Source organism: Hibiscus syriacus, unplaced genomic scaffold (assembly GCF_006381635.1).
Source record: "Hibiscus syriacus cultivar Baekdansim isolate YM2019G1 unplaced genomic scaffold, ASM638163v2 tig00112289_pilon, whole genome shotgun sequence".
Taxonomy (NCBI): domain Eukaryota; kingdom Viridiplantae; phylum Streptophyta; class Magnoliopsida; order Malvales; family Malvaceae; genus Hibiscus; species Hibiscus syriacus.
In genome coordinates, this window is record NW_024063295.1 from 620,321 (window position 1) to 636,462 (window position 16,142).

General features: G+C 34.2%; 1 protein-coding gene across 3 annotated transcripts; it reads right to left on the reverse strand.

Annotated features, from left to right (window-relative positions):
- Positions 1-4,907: 4,907 nt before the first annotated feature.
- On the reverse strand, positions 4,908-12,457 carry LOC120177511. 3 transcript variants are annotated; one of them, XM_039183637.1, is made up of 8 exons: positions 9,614-12,457; positions 9,441-9,533; positions 9,141-9,293; positions 8,504-8,667; positions 8,180-8,327; positions 7,732-7,854; positions 7,515-7,602; positions 4,908-5,356 (listed from the first exon to the last, which is right to left on the reverse strand). In XM_039183637.1, the coding sequence occupies exons 1-8, from the start codon at positions 12,065-12,067 to the stop codon at positions 5,190-5,192; spliced, it is 3,390 nt and encodes a 1,129-aa protein (XP_039039568.1). In that variant the 5' UTR covers positions 12,068-12,457; the 3' UTR covers positions 4,908-5,189. The 3 variants fall into 3 exon arrangements, with proteins under 3 accessions (XP_039039568.1, XP_039039570.1, XP_039039569.1); XM_039183638.1 differs by lacking the exons at positions 4,908-5,356; positions 7,515-7,602 and adding an exon at positions 8,010-8,041 and having other exon boundaries at positions 7,819-7,854; positions 9,614-12,286; XM_039183639.1 differs by lacking the exons at positions 7,515-7,602; positions 7,732-7,854 and having other exon boundaries at positions 5,193-5,356; positions 9,614-12,286.
- Positions 12,458-16,142: the final 3,685 nt, after the last annotated feature.

Sequence of the window (16,142 nt, forward strand, 5' to 3'; positions counted from 1 at the left end):
TTAAATCTTGTGAAAAATGCCAACGTGTCGGTAATTTAAGTCGTCAGAATGAAATGCATCTTAATTCAATTCACGTTTGTGAAACATTTGATGTGTGGGGTATTAACTACATATGTCCTTTTGTTTTGTCCTTAGGTAAATGTTATATAATTCTCGTCGTTGATTATGTCTCAAAATGGGTAGAAACTAAAGCTACTCGTAACAATGATGCCAGAACTACTGTTGAATTTCTAAAGAACTTTATTTTTTTCCAGATTTGGCACATCAAGAGCGGTAATTAGTTACCAAAGAACTCATTTTATTAACCGGATCATAGAAGCACTCATGAAGAAGTATGGTGTTACTCAAAGGATCACCACAGATTATCACTCTTAGACCAATAGACAAGCGGAAGTTTCAAATCAAGAAATCAATTCAATACTTGATAAAATTGTGAAACCAAATCGAAAGGGCTGTAGCTTGAAACTAAACGACGCCTTATGGGCATATCGTACCACTTACAAAGGTCTCATTGATATGTCCCCATACCGTCTAATCTTCAATAAAATGTGCCATTTGCCGGTAGAATTGGAACATAAAACTTACTACGCGATAAAGGATTGTAATATGAAGATGAATACAGTCGACGAAGCACGAAAACTTCATATTCATGAGCTCAAAGAAATTTGTAGTAATGCTTACGACAATGCCCAAATATACCAAGATAAAACCAAAGAGTTTTATGATCATTGTGTTTCATTTAAATCTTTTATTGTTGAGTAAAAAGCTATGCTTTGTAACTCTAAATTGAAAATCTTTATAGATAAATTACGGACGAATTGTCAAGACCTTTTACGGTAACTCAAGTTTTTCCTCATGACGTAGTTGAAATTCATAATGATTAAGGAGCTTGTTTTAAAGTAAATGGTCAACGATAGAAGTTGTATTACGAGAATAATCAAGCTTGTGTAATCGAGGAAATTATTTTGGAAGAACATGTAGTCTGAACCAGGTCGTCAAGCTAACGACGTTAAACAAAAACGTTTTAATGAGAAGCAATCAATTTAATTTAATTTTTCTTGCTACTTTTATTTATTTTAATTTTCATTCAAGTATTTTACTTATTTTGTTTTTATTTTTGAATTTTCAAGTACCCAATGTTTTTAATCGAACATAAATGGAGTTGGATCAAATATTTTCATTCGAACAGTGAGCAAATTCTCATCCTGAAGCAGTGCAAGTCGTGCAATCAGCATGGACTGCTTTCTCCTCTCTCATACGCACTATTTCATTAAACGGTGCGTGTTAGCATTCTTCTTGGAGTCCGATGCAGGTTGGTAAATCCTAACACTCAAATTTTCCCACTTTTTTCGCCAACATTCCACATTCCCCCAATTGCCGAAACCCCCCCCCCTTTCCGTCCTTTGACCAGCCGCCCATTCTACCCAACTCTCTTATACTTTTTTAAACTTTTGGGACCCACACACAACCTTATCATCAACCAAATCTTTTTCTAATTCAAATTCATTCTATCTTTTTCCTTTTATATTCCACGTGCTAATTGCATATAACAAAAAGAAGAAAAAACCCTATTTTATCATTCTCTGTTTCTTTCAGCCAGCCGCCCATTCTACCCAACTCTCTTATACTTTTTTAAACTTTTGGGACCCACACACAACCTTATCATCGACCAAATCTTTTTCTAATTCAAATTCATTCTACATTTTTCCTTTTATATTCCACGTGCTAATTGCATATAACAAAAAGAAGAAAAAACCCTACTTTATCATTCTCTGTTTCTTTCAGCCGCACCTTACACCCTTCTTCTTCCTTATTCTTTCGACACCGACAACCTTCACCAAACCTCTAAACCAACCACCGACTCACCTTGATCCACCCCCTCATTGCCGCCATTGTTCGATCAATTAATACTTCTCCAACATCTTCGATCATCTCTCTTTCTGCTACCATGGTGAGAACACGCAACCATAGGGTAAGGAACTCTCAACCACCGGTTGTCCTTGGTGGTCGACGTCGATTTGTTGATCCAATATTAGTCCAAGTGTCGAGCGAATCTGATTTTGTACCTCCCCCGCTTCCTCCTCGTCGTGGTGGCTTCGGCAGCAGGCATGTGTGCCTCCTCTAGTCGAAACTGAGCCGATTCACGTCACGCCCACCGACTCGCTTGCAATTTCACTATCGATCGGCCATTCTTCTCGACCGTAAGGTTCTACCGATCCTTCATGACCTTACCGGTGTCGTCATTATCTTTTTATTCAATGTCGACTGTTGTATCGTCTCATTCAATGCATGACACCGTTTTGTCTTACTCAATACATTCGACAGTGCCCGAACAACCCGACGAGGTAAATTCTGAACCAATATTTATCATGCCTTTACTAATATACCATCTCGTTTATGGTTATACAGAGGATTTCAATATTGGTTTTCTGATTGAGGAACGCTCGACACCGCCTCATGATCGCACTTCATCGTCACGACATCCCAGGCAGCCTTCACCACCTTCATTTGCAACAAGCTCCAGTGACATTCCTATGCCATCCGACGACCCATCACCACATGTCAAGAACCCCAAACGACACCAAAGAGGTCAAACCTATGTTGTACCAACCGATGAGGAATTGCAAGGCTTCTTGCAATTCGACGAGGAGGAGGAGGAGATGTGGTTTAACAATATTCGACATTGTAAGTTTCAAGTCTGTAAGTATATCCCTATCCGCACTTTAGAGACTTTACATTTGAGGGATTCCGTTATACGTTATTTTGATGTTATTGGCTAGACTTTATATTAACAGATTAAATGTGGAGCATTTTATGATTTGGTATTTAAGTTTTATACCGCATTTATATTTTCGTAGCATCATGTTATTAACGTGAATTCACCATATGTTATTTCTTTTCATTTGTTGGGAGAATATATTCACATGTCTATTACAGATTTCAACTTTTCTATGGGTTCGTGATGGATGTAACAGATTATGGGTTCGTGAGCATAAATTGTTTTCATATATTTTATAAAAAAAATTATTTTTGAAACTATTACTTAAAATATTGAAATATCAAAATAAATTTTAGCTATAATTGAGGGCCAAATAAGATATTTTCTATTAATTTGGCATATCATATCACCCTCTTAACAATATTTTACGGTTGTACCTACTTTTTAATAAAATTCAAAGTTTAATTTATATTTTATAACTTTTAAAAATCTAATGAAAAATGAAATCATTTTAATAACTTAATAATCATTTATGAATTTTACCACATTTTTATATTAGTGGTGTATACCGATACACATCATTAATAGTGCATATCAGTGTGGGTTACTCACTCTGGACTCATTCGTGTTTTCTTATACAATTTTTCCTAATTATACTCTCCACGATATAGTTTCACTTACTTTTTTGTAAAAGCAACGTACAAAGGTCTCAAACGTGCACACTTAATATTTCTTTTCAGAAATTATAGGTTCGAGTAGCTACGTTTATAGATTGTGTGTGTGTCATCGATAGGTTAAATTTTTTTTAAACAGATACAAATTTATAATTATCTAAATACTCAAAAAAAATATTTCTCAACGAAGGGATATATAATGCGTACAGAGATGGAACTGTTCTTTGTATAGGAGGGTTGTTGCCCCTCCCAAATATTTTGGCATAATAGTATTTTAAGTACTTTTTAGTTTAAATATTAATTAAATAAATCTTTTGTCTCTTTCAACTTTTCGATTTGAATATTTAAGATATCCTTACTCCGTCCTAAATACGTACTAGACCTATTAAATAGGCTGCTTTTGTTCACGTAAATGAGTATATTAGAAGAAAACAAAATTTCATTGGTAGTCTTATATCATATCCAATATTATTTTCATCAAATGTGAAAATAGTCATCAAGGTAATTCCTTAAAAATTGAATATTTTATCTCATAAAATTTTTGTAACATCATTTAAGAATCAAGATAAAAATTATATTAAAATTTCTAATCGATTATGACAATCTCATATAAAAATTTTATAAAATGCTTTAGTAAACCTAATTTATGATATAATTCAGTTATTGAGATTAAATAACTAAACTGACTTACGATAAGTAATTGTAATTACTGACAAAACAAGACCATAAACATGTCATCGACAGATATAAAATAAAATTTTATCTCAATGCGAACGCTTATGCGACTCTTTCGATGATGCAGTTTCTTCAGTCCCCTCTCACGCTTTCTGATCAAAACTTCAATGTGAAAAGCAAACATAAACTAAACTTCTCGCTCAATGATGCTTATAAAACAGTTCAATAATATATAATATGAAAACTATTTACTAACAAATCCACTTCTTTGTTATTCTCTTTCGTTTTCTATATAATTCAACATATGATTTCACTTAATCACGTTTGATTAGTTGATGAAGCTACTATTTTTGTTTAGTTGATCAAGTTGCTATCTTTATTCTCTCAGACCTCATATTTCCTAGTCATTTATCAGCTCATTACCTAATCAAGCACATGAAACATTTACACATTCATATATACAAGTTCGAATGCGTTCAACAAACAAATGCTTCGAAATGGGAAATGGGTAATCCAAGCCACTTGACCTGGGTCTTTTCCTTTCCTTTTATAGTTCAAATCCCCAATCTCCTCGTGAACTTCAATTTAAACCTACAAAATTGGATTACTTGAATAGTACATAACCCTATGATGTTAGTCATATGCATCAGAAAACAAGATTTAACAATAAAATAATAGTAATATTAATAAAATTGGATCGTAATTTATCATAAGCATGCAAGTGCCTTGCATTATAAATTGCATAAGCTTTACATACATAATATCTTCAAAGACAAAACACAGATGCATTCACCTGTAGTACCAGAACCGTGACTGCATTTACCTGTTCATCATTTTTCTGCAAAAGATTTAAGGTTAAAACCTGTTGAAACTCACTGACATCAAATCCCAGTTCTAATTTCGTAGCTCTCCTTCTCCCTGAGAGTATAATTCAGCCCAGGGTGGTCTATATTCGACCCTCAAAACGACTTGTGGCAGTACTACAACAGATCCATTACAGCAGAACCGAAGGCATAGCTTTATTAGACTAACAGGTTGATGACCAAAAACTGCACTTATCTGGATGTCTTACTTTTGTTCTTGCCGTATACGATGATCGTGACGTTGCTTCAGGATTGGCTTTATTTTACATTTATAGCAGCAGCCATGCTCCTCAACTTCTGAGATATTTCAGAAAATGGAGGTCTCTCCGCAGCATCAGAGGCCCAACACTTTTCCATCAACGCCTTCCATTCTGGATCGCACCATGACGGTATTTTCGGACGTAATGTGTTGTTTACAATTCCCCCTGTTTATTGAAAGAAATATTGCAGTAAAAAACTCATTATCGGGACGAATTCACATCTAAAACTATAACAGGAGAGTGAAGTCCAAAAACATGCATGCTAGTAGTAGAGTAGTTATGCTTAAATAGTCCTGTCTATCTGACCACTGTTTTTTCCATCCATTTCAAATAACAAACTTAGTACTTATGTTCAGAAATAATAGCAAACAAAGAAAATTTTTAGTCGGTGGGAAAAGTTCCTCCACAAACCGTAAGAGACGATAGTAAAATTTTTAACATGTGAAACACACTCCGATAATGCCAGAACCATTGAAATTCAGAAAATGACAAAGAAAAGATAATTTCAATGAGGCCACTGCTTTCACAAATCAAAGATGGAGGATCATCGTAAAGGCACTATTAGGGTTTGATCATTGTTTGGAATTACTTAAAGGAAAGAGAGGGTTGCAGTATAAATGCTGATTATCATAATGTTTCAAGAACTTTCCCATTTTTGGATATTGAATGTATTCTCTTTCCCTCTAGTTTCTCCCTCTTTCTTTTTTTTCCCTACCCAGCTTCCCCTCTGGTATTGCACCAGTAGGTAACTAAAAAACAGCAGTAAAATGACCAAACAAGCATAAGTTCAACATGACAATAAACTATTAGTTTCAAGGTTCAAAAGCAGTAAATTAAATGGATAGCATCAATTATACAAGAATAAGCCGAAGCAAATAATATTGAAGAACATAACAAGATTCAGCTTTCAAGATTAAGGATTTGCTTGGTATGAAGGACGGAAAGAACTGAGAATGGAGACTATGCTAATCAAATGGTGAAGATCCACAACCACATTCCTTGAACAAAAAATTTTCACGTACTCCTTTCCATCCCTCATGCCAAGCAAAGGGATTTCCTAACAAGGAATCTCTTCTCTTCCCCTACACCTCCCACCCCTCGGTGTCCCTAAACACAACTCTAAAATTATATGCCCGTGTGCATGCCAAGTGCACAATTATGGTTGTTCTCCATGCATAGAAGAAATGAAGCTCGTTAATAACATTAAAAATACTAAAAATTGCGATAGTATGAGAGAACAAAACAACCCTGAATAAAAATAGTTCAGGTCCTTTCTACTTGTTGAAGATTCAATTCTAGTCCATAGTCACACATGCGTGCATTTCTATTATTAATCTTACAACTTACAAGTCTAGAGACAATTACAACATCCAATTTGGTCCAGAAACTCAAAGCATGCATGATGCGAGTGCCCTATTCTCACAAGAACTGATGTTTTAGCTAGAAATTCCAAATGTGCTAAAAAGGTTGCCAAAAAAATTCCTTTTCCCTCGAACAATGAATTAAGAATCTTCAAATATCTTTTTCACCAACTTTCCTTCAGTTTATCCAACTACTAAATGAAGGTTGTTAAACAAAATTAAACTGTAGATAAGAGAGAGAGAGAGAGAAGAGATCTCAAAAGAAAAGCTAGCCAGAAATTATGACTGTCAGGTGTATAGTTCAAATGAAAATCTAGTCAGCAATTATGACAGTCAGGTTGATAAAAATTAGGGTAAATTACATGTTTAGTACCTAAACTATTACTTTTGTTCCGTTTTGGTACCCAAACTTTTTTTTTTCAAAACCATACCTAACGTTTAGTTTAGGTTTCATTTCGGTACCCTACCTTTAAAAACTTAACGGTGGTGTTGACGTGTCATCATTAGATAATGTCATCATTGAAAAAAGATAAAAAAAATACCGTCAGCAATTCTGTTAATTTTTAACAGCGGGGTACCAAATTTAAACATAAACTTTTTTTTTTGATAAGAAATTTAAACATAAACTAAACCTTAGGTATGGTTTTGAAAGAAAAATAAATAAAGTTTGAGTGCCAAAATGGAATAAAAGAAATAATTTATGTAGTTTACACTAAAAATTAATCACAACTACAGTGCTTGGCATAATTATGACTGTCAGGCAAAGATCCATATCAACAAAGGAATGTTTCCATAACTACTCCCTCATAGCAAATGCATATATTGATGGACATGTCCAATGTATGTATAAGAGGTTTTGTCAGGGTAAAGTGAAGAGTGGAAGTAACCAAGATTTTGAGCAAAATGTATGGAAGACTTGTAGCAAATCACTCACAACATATAAATCTATTTATGACACTTACCAATTATAGAAGAACAATGTATATCGGCATAAGGCTCTTCACCAGTGAGCATCTCCCACATAACAATGCCAAAAGAGTAGACATCAATCTGAATCACAGAAATTGACGGTAAACAAATAAAATTAGTCTCTGGCGAAATGAAACATCAAGTCCTAAGAAGCAGAACTCATGATGGAAATCCATCATCATATTTGCTATTGTCAGTGTAAAATATTACCTTTTCAGATACCATGTTGCTTTTACCACTCAAAAGCTCGGGTGCCATCCAGGGTAGAGTTCCACGAACACCTCCAGAAACTAGAGTATGTTGTCTGACCTTTGACAAGCCCAAATCACCAATCTAAATGTGTATGCATGCAGTGCATCAATTGCAACTCTGTTTACCGTTGGAAGAAAACTAACACTAATGTGCGTTCAAAAAATTTATAAAAGAATCAATTGAAGAACAAGCTAATATGAGCTAATGCTGAAACAATATCAACTTGAAACTCGTACCAAGCTTCCACAGTTAAAGAAATCACAGCAAGCTGACAATTACAACCAGAAGTAACTTTGGAAGAACACAAATTTTGTTGCCCCCACCCCTCCAAAAAGAAAAGGACAAAAAACACCACAAATTGAAGCCAAACTTAAAGTTAAGGTCCAGAAAAAAATTGACAGTGTACCTTGCACACTGGACGCTGTGGATCTCTCATATTTACCAACAGATTTTCACATTTCAAATCAAAGTGTACAATGTTCTTTCCATGCAAATATTCCATTCCAAATGCAGCATCCATAGCTATGATGAGTCTCTTACGACGATCAATTGTCCTGCCCAACAATATTATTGTGCCACACATTATTTAGGAAAATATTACATTCTAGCTTGTCTAGTCTACTATGTAACAAAAAGGGTGCATGATAAGGGTAACAGCAACAATTCTTGAACGAAATTCAGAGAAGATGCTGAAAAGGAAGCCTGATTATATAGCTATTAATATGATTACCTGTCCTTCTTCTGTAAAAACTGCTTCAAGGATCCATTAACCATGAATTCAGTAACAGTAGCTAATGATCCATCAGAACCATCACGAACTATTCCATAGAAAGAAACAACATTCGGATGATGTAATGAACTCAATATCTGAGCTTCTCTCCAGAAATCTGCAATCTATGGAAGCATACAAAGAGATCGCTATCAATCTATTTATAAGCAGCATAAAATATTATGTATCCTTTGGAGCTTTAGCCTAACTAACCCAACAATTGAACCATGTCTTACAAAATATTCTTGTTTTAACTGCCACAATTGTTCACTTGACAGGGGATAACACAAAATACCAGGTCTGAAAGACTTACATGTCTTGAGTGCAGAAGTAAAAAAGAAAACATAAACTATATATGCATATATAATGCTGTAAAGCACTTTCTGTTTTGTTCTATGTGAAACAACATAGTAGTTCATTCTTCAAGCTATACAAGCATCATCTTTAAACATTGTCAATAGTTGAAAATAAATAAAAACAAAAGCATCAATAACCTATAAGACACATCAAGTGAAGCATATGACATCCTTCAACTATCAAGCAGCCTTGTATTACAAGCTACCAAAGCTATGAAAAGAAAAGTGCTAAAAGTAATTACCAATCGTTCTCTTTCAGAAGGCTTCCCTGCAAAGCAGCTGGCTTTAATTCTCTTGATTGCTACATCTGAACCTTTCCATTTTCCGTGATAAACTGCCCCATATGTTCCAGAGCCTAATTTTCGGATCTCCTCTAGATCATCATTCTTTATCGTCTGAAGGTAAAATGCAAATACCATCAGAAACAAAATGGTAACAAAAAATGTCTAAACAAAATAAAAAATAAATGTTCAATGATCTTAAGAAATAACAGAGAAATAAATTAAAGTTAATATGATGAAAATGGAAAAGAAAACAATGACCTGTAAGCCTCGTGCAATAGCTTCAGCCTCGGCCTTTGTTGGCTCAATTTTGTTGTCATTATCAGGATCCAGTTCCAACTCACCATGGGCATTCTGGAGAGAAAACAGATATCAGAAAGATAAAAATATAAAATTGTGAGATGCTATATATGAAAACTCTTCTTAAATCTCACCACTGAATTTGATTCATTTGCAGCTGCTTTTCCTAGAACAGAATCATTCTTCATGGAGGCATCATCTTCAACTTTGGCTTTCACTTCTTCAACCTCTTCTAAAGCTGCTTTTTTAACTGATTCAACAAACTGTGGTATGAAACTCAAATGGTTTACAGATAGCTTTGAATTTTCAGCAGCACTGGGATCTTTTTCACCAGGTTTTGCCTGCTCATCACCCTTTTCAACAAGTTTGTTGCAACTTGAAACGCTAGTCTCCACAACTTCCGTTTCAGGTTCATTTTCAGTAATTTTGTTTTGCTCTGGGCAGCACAAACTTGTAACATCAAAATTTTCCGTCCTCACTGCATGACTTGCTTCTTTATCTTCCATGGCTGCAATATTCTCCTCTGTCCTCAATGCCCCAATGGCATTATAATTATCTCGTGATCTAGGCTTGTTACTGGAAACATATTTATCAGGAATTAAAGTTGAAGGTAGATCCGGAGATTGAACAGGTTCTGTGGTAGTGGAAACATTTGGCATGTCTTGTGGGAATCGAACTGGTTGCATTGTGACAGATTGTTGAGTTTCCAGATCATTATAGCCAATGTTCACCTTAAAGGGATAGGCATAAGCATTGTCTGGAACAGCAGTCCCATTAAAACCCGGAATCTTTTGTGAAGACTCAACCCAAGGATTTTGACCATCTGTTGCAACACAAAGCGTTGAACTACCTTCCACCAGACCTTTCAAATGTGTTGAGTTAAATGCACCATTTACTTGTTCGGGTAAGCTAGATGCTTCATAAGCAGGAGCACCATGAGTTGGGTTCTGAACATTTCTCGACAAGGATTGTACATGTACATGTCCATGTGGTGATTCATAAACATTATCTCCTCCATAAGGGTAAGGATAATTCCCATAGCAAACTCCGCGTTCTTCGGGAGGAATTTGCAGATGGGATGAAGCAACCACCGGTTGATCGTGAAACACTTCATTCCCCAATTCAGATCCAGATTGGTGATGAACATAATTTGAAGGCAGATAATTGCCATCAGCTAAATTAGCATGCCCCAGAGGTAAGTTCATGCCAGCAGCATCTAGAACATTGTGGTCATTAAATCTTCCAGCTCCAGGGATATGATTTCTGACATCCTCAACACCAGGATTCAATTGGTTCTTCAAAACTCGTCCTCTTTCATGACCGTGTGTTTCACCATAAGCAGAACTGGAATCAGTATGATCTTTGGGATAAAATCCATGTTGCAATTTCCCATCTGAGTTCAGCTTGAAAGCTTCATGATTCGGAGGGCATTCCACACACTGACTATTAACCTGAGGCAGTCCATTTCCCATGTTGGGGTGTTCCAAATGTGGCGCTTGATTTCTGCTGAAAGTGGCCCTGCAGTGCTCACAGATGCGGTTCCCCTCGTAGACACCATGACCAGGAAGTATGTTACCAGGAAAACCAACTTTATTACCAGGTACAGCTCCAGTTGGCATCCACATTACATTATCCGAAAACTGTGGTTGGTGTTCATATTGGGGATGATGACTTAATGGCTGCCTCGCGTATTCCTCAGGCAATCTATCCATGCATTTGTCAGTTAATTCTTGAAATGGTACTCGGTAACGAGCTGAAGATGGTGAAGGCGGAAACTCCGATTGCATTCTGGGATCATGGTGCCCATTGTGCCTAGGAGAATAGTAAGCAGGACTCCATGTACCTTCCATTTCATTGTACCTCTGAGGAACGGGCGGCGGTAGTTGGCAGGATCCCATTTGAGGAATGTTAAGACTATGCAAATTATACGGAGGCATCAAAATCTCACCACTCCTCTGGCTATGAAGGCCACCACCATCAACACTCACACTGTTAAAGAACTGTTCTGCTAAATGAATATCATCAAAACCTGAGGCCATCACAGGCGAGTCACACTTCGTATATTCAGAAACCTCATTTAAACTGTTCAAAGCGTCCACATTCCTCCTCTCAGTCTCCCTCTCATCCCCATCAACAGAGTGTGATGAACCATCTATGTCAGGATGAGAAAACAAGAATATCCTAAGCCTGGTGAATCCATCGCTAGCACCCAACTTCTCATACTCCTCCATCATGTTGGTAACATCATCATCATTCACAACTGACACTAAAGCATCAAGATCCTCATCTGGCTGCTGATATTTCAAAACCACCGCTCCATCATAAAGCTCCTTCATCCTACTCATTAGCTCCTCATAACCGATATCTCTCCGCAGACTCACGATTCGAGTTTCTCCACCAACATACCTCAATTTCCCATCTTGTGGTCGAGGCAAAATGCTACCGAGGAAGCTACACAAGAATTTTAGACGCGGGGTTTCATCGTTCGAGCAAGGGGCGGAGGAAGCCAGGGCGGATGAAGGTGAATCCATCAAATACACAGCTTGATTATTATGCTGTTGATGATCCACTATTTCCTTCTTACACATGGGAAGGTTCTCACTTTTTTCAGTTCACACCATGTAAAACACAATCGAATCTCTAACCCAAATTTTAAACAGATATCCGAGTCACTAATCCAAACACCAGGAACAGATTGATTCCTCTATCGGGTAACTCAAAAAGACTACCAATCATTCAAATTCTAAACACCCAGAAACCCAAAGAAGAACAAAAAGCTAAATTGAATCGAACTGGACAAATAAAACCTCAACCAAATTGATCAACAGCAAAGCTTCCAAATTTAGAGGTTTCTAGATCCAATAAAAGAAACCCAAATCAGCTTTAGGCAGAAAGAGACTAAATCCAAAAGAAAAGAATGAGTACCTGAAATTGGGTGATTGAAAAAAAAACTTATTCTGGTTGATGGGGTGAGGCTGTTCTTTTGATAAAAAAAAAGGAAGAATGGCGAGAATATGGGCTAATCTAAAGAGAGACCAAAAAAGAATGTAAAGACAAAGGGGGGAACATTTTTGGAATGATGCCATGCGGTGCCAACGCTGTACGCCAGGTAACGTCCCACGTGGCGCAACCATCTCTTCACTCACCCCTTCTCTTTTTCCTCCCTCTTTATAACGGACTCTAATTTCTTGTTACTTATACTATTTGTTTGCTATTCCAACATGCTAATATTGAATATAGGTTTTTATTCATTAAAAAAATTGAGCTGTGACGTTTATGGTCAGTTTCTTTATTTTAAAAATAGAGTAATAAATATTATCTTATATTTATTTTAAATTAAAAAAAATATTATTTATAAAAGGAGGATTTTCAAAATCATTACGAAAGAGATTATTAATTTAGAAATAAATATGACATGATGAGAATAATTATTATCGTGCTCGATGTTAATATAATCTTTAAAATTTATACACAATTATGAAGTAAAATATAGTTAGTAGTGTTATTCTGAAAGGAGAAATATTAAACTCCAGAAAATAGAAACAACTAATAAGAAAGTGACAAAACGCAGAGGAAAGGATTTGTGAGTTATTAAAAATATTGTTGTACTATGTTTTATTGATTTTTTATTAAATTAAGATAATTATAAAGTAAAATATATTTTAAATATTCTCAATCATTTGATGATAATCTATCAATCACTTTATTATAATGCTGGTGTTTAAACTCGTTACCTTTAGAAATAATAATAATTATTTTAATCACTATGCTTTATATACAACAGAAATAGAGAGAAAAAAGTTTCATAAGATACGCAGAGATTGTTACTGGGACTTCATTATCATATCTGAAATTATCAACATAAGTTTAATGATGTGTCAAAACTGTCAGAAACAGAAACCAAAGCAGCTTCCAAAAATATAATTTTCAATATTGTATTAACACCCAGAACTAGAAACAAATAAAGATGAAAAAAAATTATATTTAAATTTTATGTAATAATAAGAAATGTAATATTTTAATATGTCTGCAGCGTTGGAACTCAAAACTTTTTGGAAAATTTTGTTTCATTCTTTACATTTTTTTTACATTTTTCTTTTGAAAAAATTTCTTAAAAACAGGGATAAATTTGATAAGGGTTAAAGACGTGTGTTGACAAAAATTAAATTGGACAAGTACGATAGCAGCCACACAGATATGCAATGAGCCTTAACCCAACTATTTAATAGAGAATGATATAAGGCTATATTTTTTTATTAATATTGAGGTAAGTATAATGTACTATTTGTTTAAAGATAATTCTCAATTTGATATTGAACGCTTATATCTCTTATATTTTTTATGCTCGAACCAAACCTTAAGCCTCAAGGAATATCAACAATTCTTTTACCACCGAGGTTGTTTGATTTATGTAACAAGGCTATATTTAAATCCTCCTTAAGGAGCGATTGGTTTGTAGAAAAAATCATTTACAACGGATATAATATTTTTCGGAATTGCATTTTCACGTTATCATAGAATATTTTTTCCCAATAGTAGCATTTTTTATTTAAAATTGTGGGAATGCCATTACTTCTAAATTCTTATGTATTAGACAATTTCCATCATTTTGGACAATAATATCCCTAAACTAATGAATTTTTGTATAATATTCATTCTCGATTCTTATTTTTTATACTTTATTCAAAATTATAAACATAATAATAATAAGAATAATATACAAATAGTTTAATTTAATAAAATATTAATAAATTTAAATATTTAAAATTATTTTATATTTTTAATATTTAATATATTAATTATTTGTACTTTTATAAGGTGAAAAATATATCATTATAAAAACATAATTATTTAAAATAATATCTAACTTTAAGTTATTAAAAATAGATCTTATACATTGAAAAATAAAATATTTGTTTACTTGGGACCGTAATATTATTTTTTATATTGTATTATAATTTTATATAAATAAATATGATACTTATGAAACTTATTTAAAATATAAGTTTAATATACTAATTGTATATAAAATGTATTTTTTTCGCAAAAGTTAGAAAATACAACGATTAAAATATTTCTATGGATTTTCATTCAATCACCCTGATGTAGTTGTAACATCCTAAAACAGGGCTAGTGACTAAAACGTGAATTTTGAAAGTTTTGTGTTTAATTTCGAAATAAGTTAAAAGTTCAGGACTTTATTGGAAACATTTTGTGATGGATGGTTAGTAAAGAATGAAGAAATAAGGGTAAAATAGTCATTTGCAAGAAATATTTGTATCTTTCTTTTTGTAGGCTATAAAACGTGGGACATGAGGAAAGTTTCCAGAGAACTCTACATTCTTCTTCTTCTTCTCTTTACTGTGAGCCAAAGTAAGGTAAGTTGATTTCATCTTGTTAATTCCTTGAATTTATAGGTTGGGTTGGAATAATTGAGTGTTATATAAGCTTAAGGAAAGCTTATATAAACTGAAAACAATAAGATGAGTGAATTATGATGGTATTTGTAAAATGAGTTTTAAAGATGAATTTTGATATGGTTTGGTTTTTACGGTTTTGATGAGATTTTTGACTTGACATAAGAAGAATTAAGAAGTCTAAAGCATTAGAATTGAATTTGGATTATGTTGATATTTTGATATGATTCATAGCTTTAAGAATTTGGATGAAATATAGGAGATTATAAGGTGTTGGAATGCTAGAAATTAGTTAAAATGATTATAAATGAGTTTGATAACATAATAAAGGGTTTATACATGAAAATTTAGGTAAGTATTGAGGAATTTCGGGTGAAAATAACCTATTCTGGGCAGGTGCATCGGTACACTATGAAAATGCACCGATGCACTAAGATCAATATTGAAGGTGCATCGATACATTAAGGGGTGCATCGATGCATGGGTATTTCGAACCTAATTTGTGTACCGATGCATTCATAGTGCATCGGTACACCCCTAAAGGAAAAAGTGAATATTGGTCTATTAAATTCGTTCAAGTTATTAGTATCAAATTACAAGGTGTAGATATCTGATAATTACCTTAAAATGTATATTTATGTAGATATCGAGCACGAACAAGTTCCGGAACGATCATCAAGTTAAGATTCGATCGAAAGAAAGGAAATCATAAAAGTGGATTGGAACTTAGTGAGGCCAAGATGAGTGCATATTAGTTAGTTTATGGTGCTAAATTGAAACAAGACTTGTGACAAGTTTATTTCCTATGTTAGAATGCATGAATATATGATTATACGTATATGAATGACATGAATTGTATGTATGCATGATTATATGTGTTAACATGCTTTTGAATGTAATGATATGAGAAGTATGTGTTATGTGATGTATATATATGAACATATGTGAAACTGAACTATGTGATTGCTTGAGAAAGATATGAGCCATATGACATGATATCTGTGAACATGAGAAAACAAAGTATAAGATATGAGCTATGTGATCCTATGATAATATGAAAAGAAGCTATGTGACTACATGTATATGTGAAAGAAGCTATGAGCTTATATGACATGTGATATGAAAGTATATATGTGAAATGATATAAGTGAAAATGCCCATGTTATATGATACGAGAGCTATAGGTATAGTTGGCATGCCAAGAGTCGAGGGTCTACGCGGTCCTTCGGGACATACAGTGATCCTT

Excerpts from the sequence above, each read along its gene's own strand:
- LOC120177511 (XM_039183637.1), bottom strand. The coding sequence starts at position 12,067 with ATGTGTAAGAAGGAAATAGTGGATCATCAACAGCATAATAATCAAGCT. Across the intron at positions 9,534-9,613 it reads CAAATGAATCAAATTCAGTG|AATGCCCATGGTGAGTTGGA; the intron begins GTGAGATTTAAG and ends TTTTCTCTCCAG. Across the intron at positions 5,357-7,514 it reads ACATTGTTCTTCTATAATTG|GGGGAATTGTAAACAACACA; the intron begins GTAAGTGTCATA and ends TTCAATAAACAG.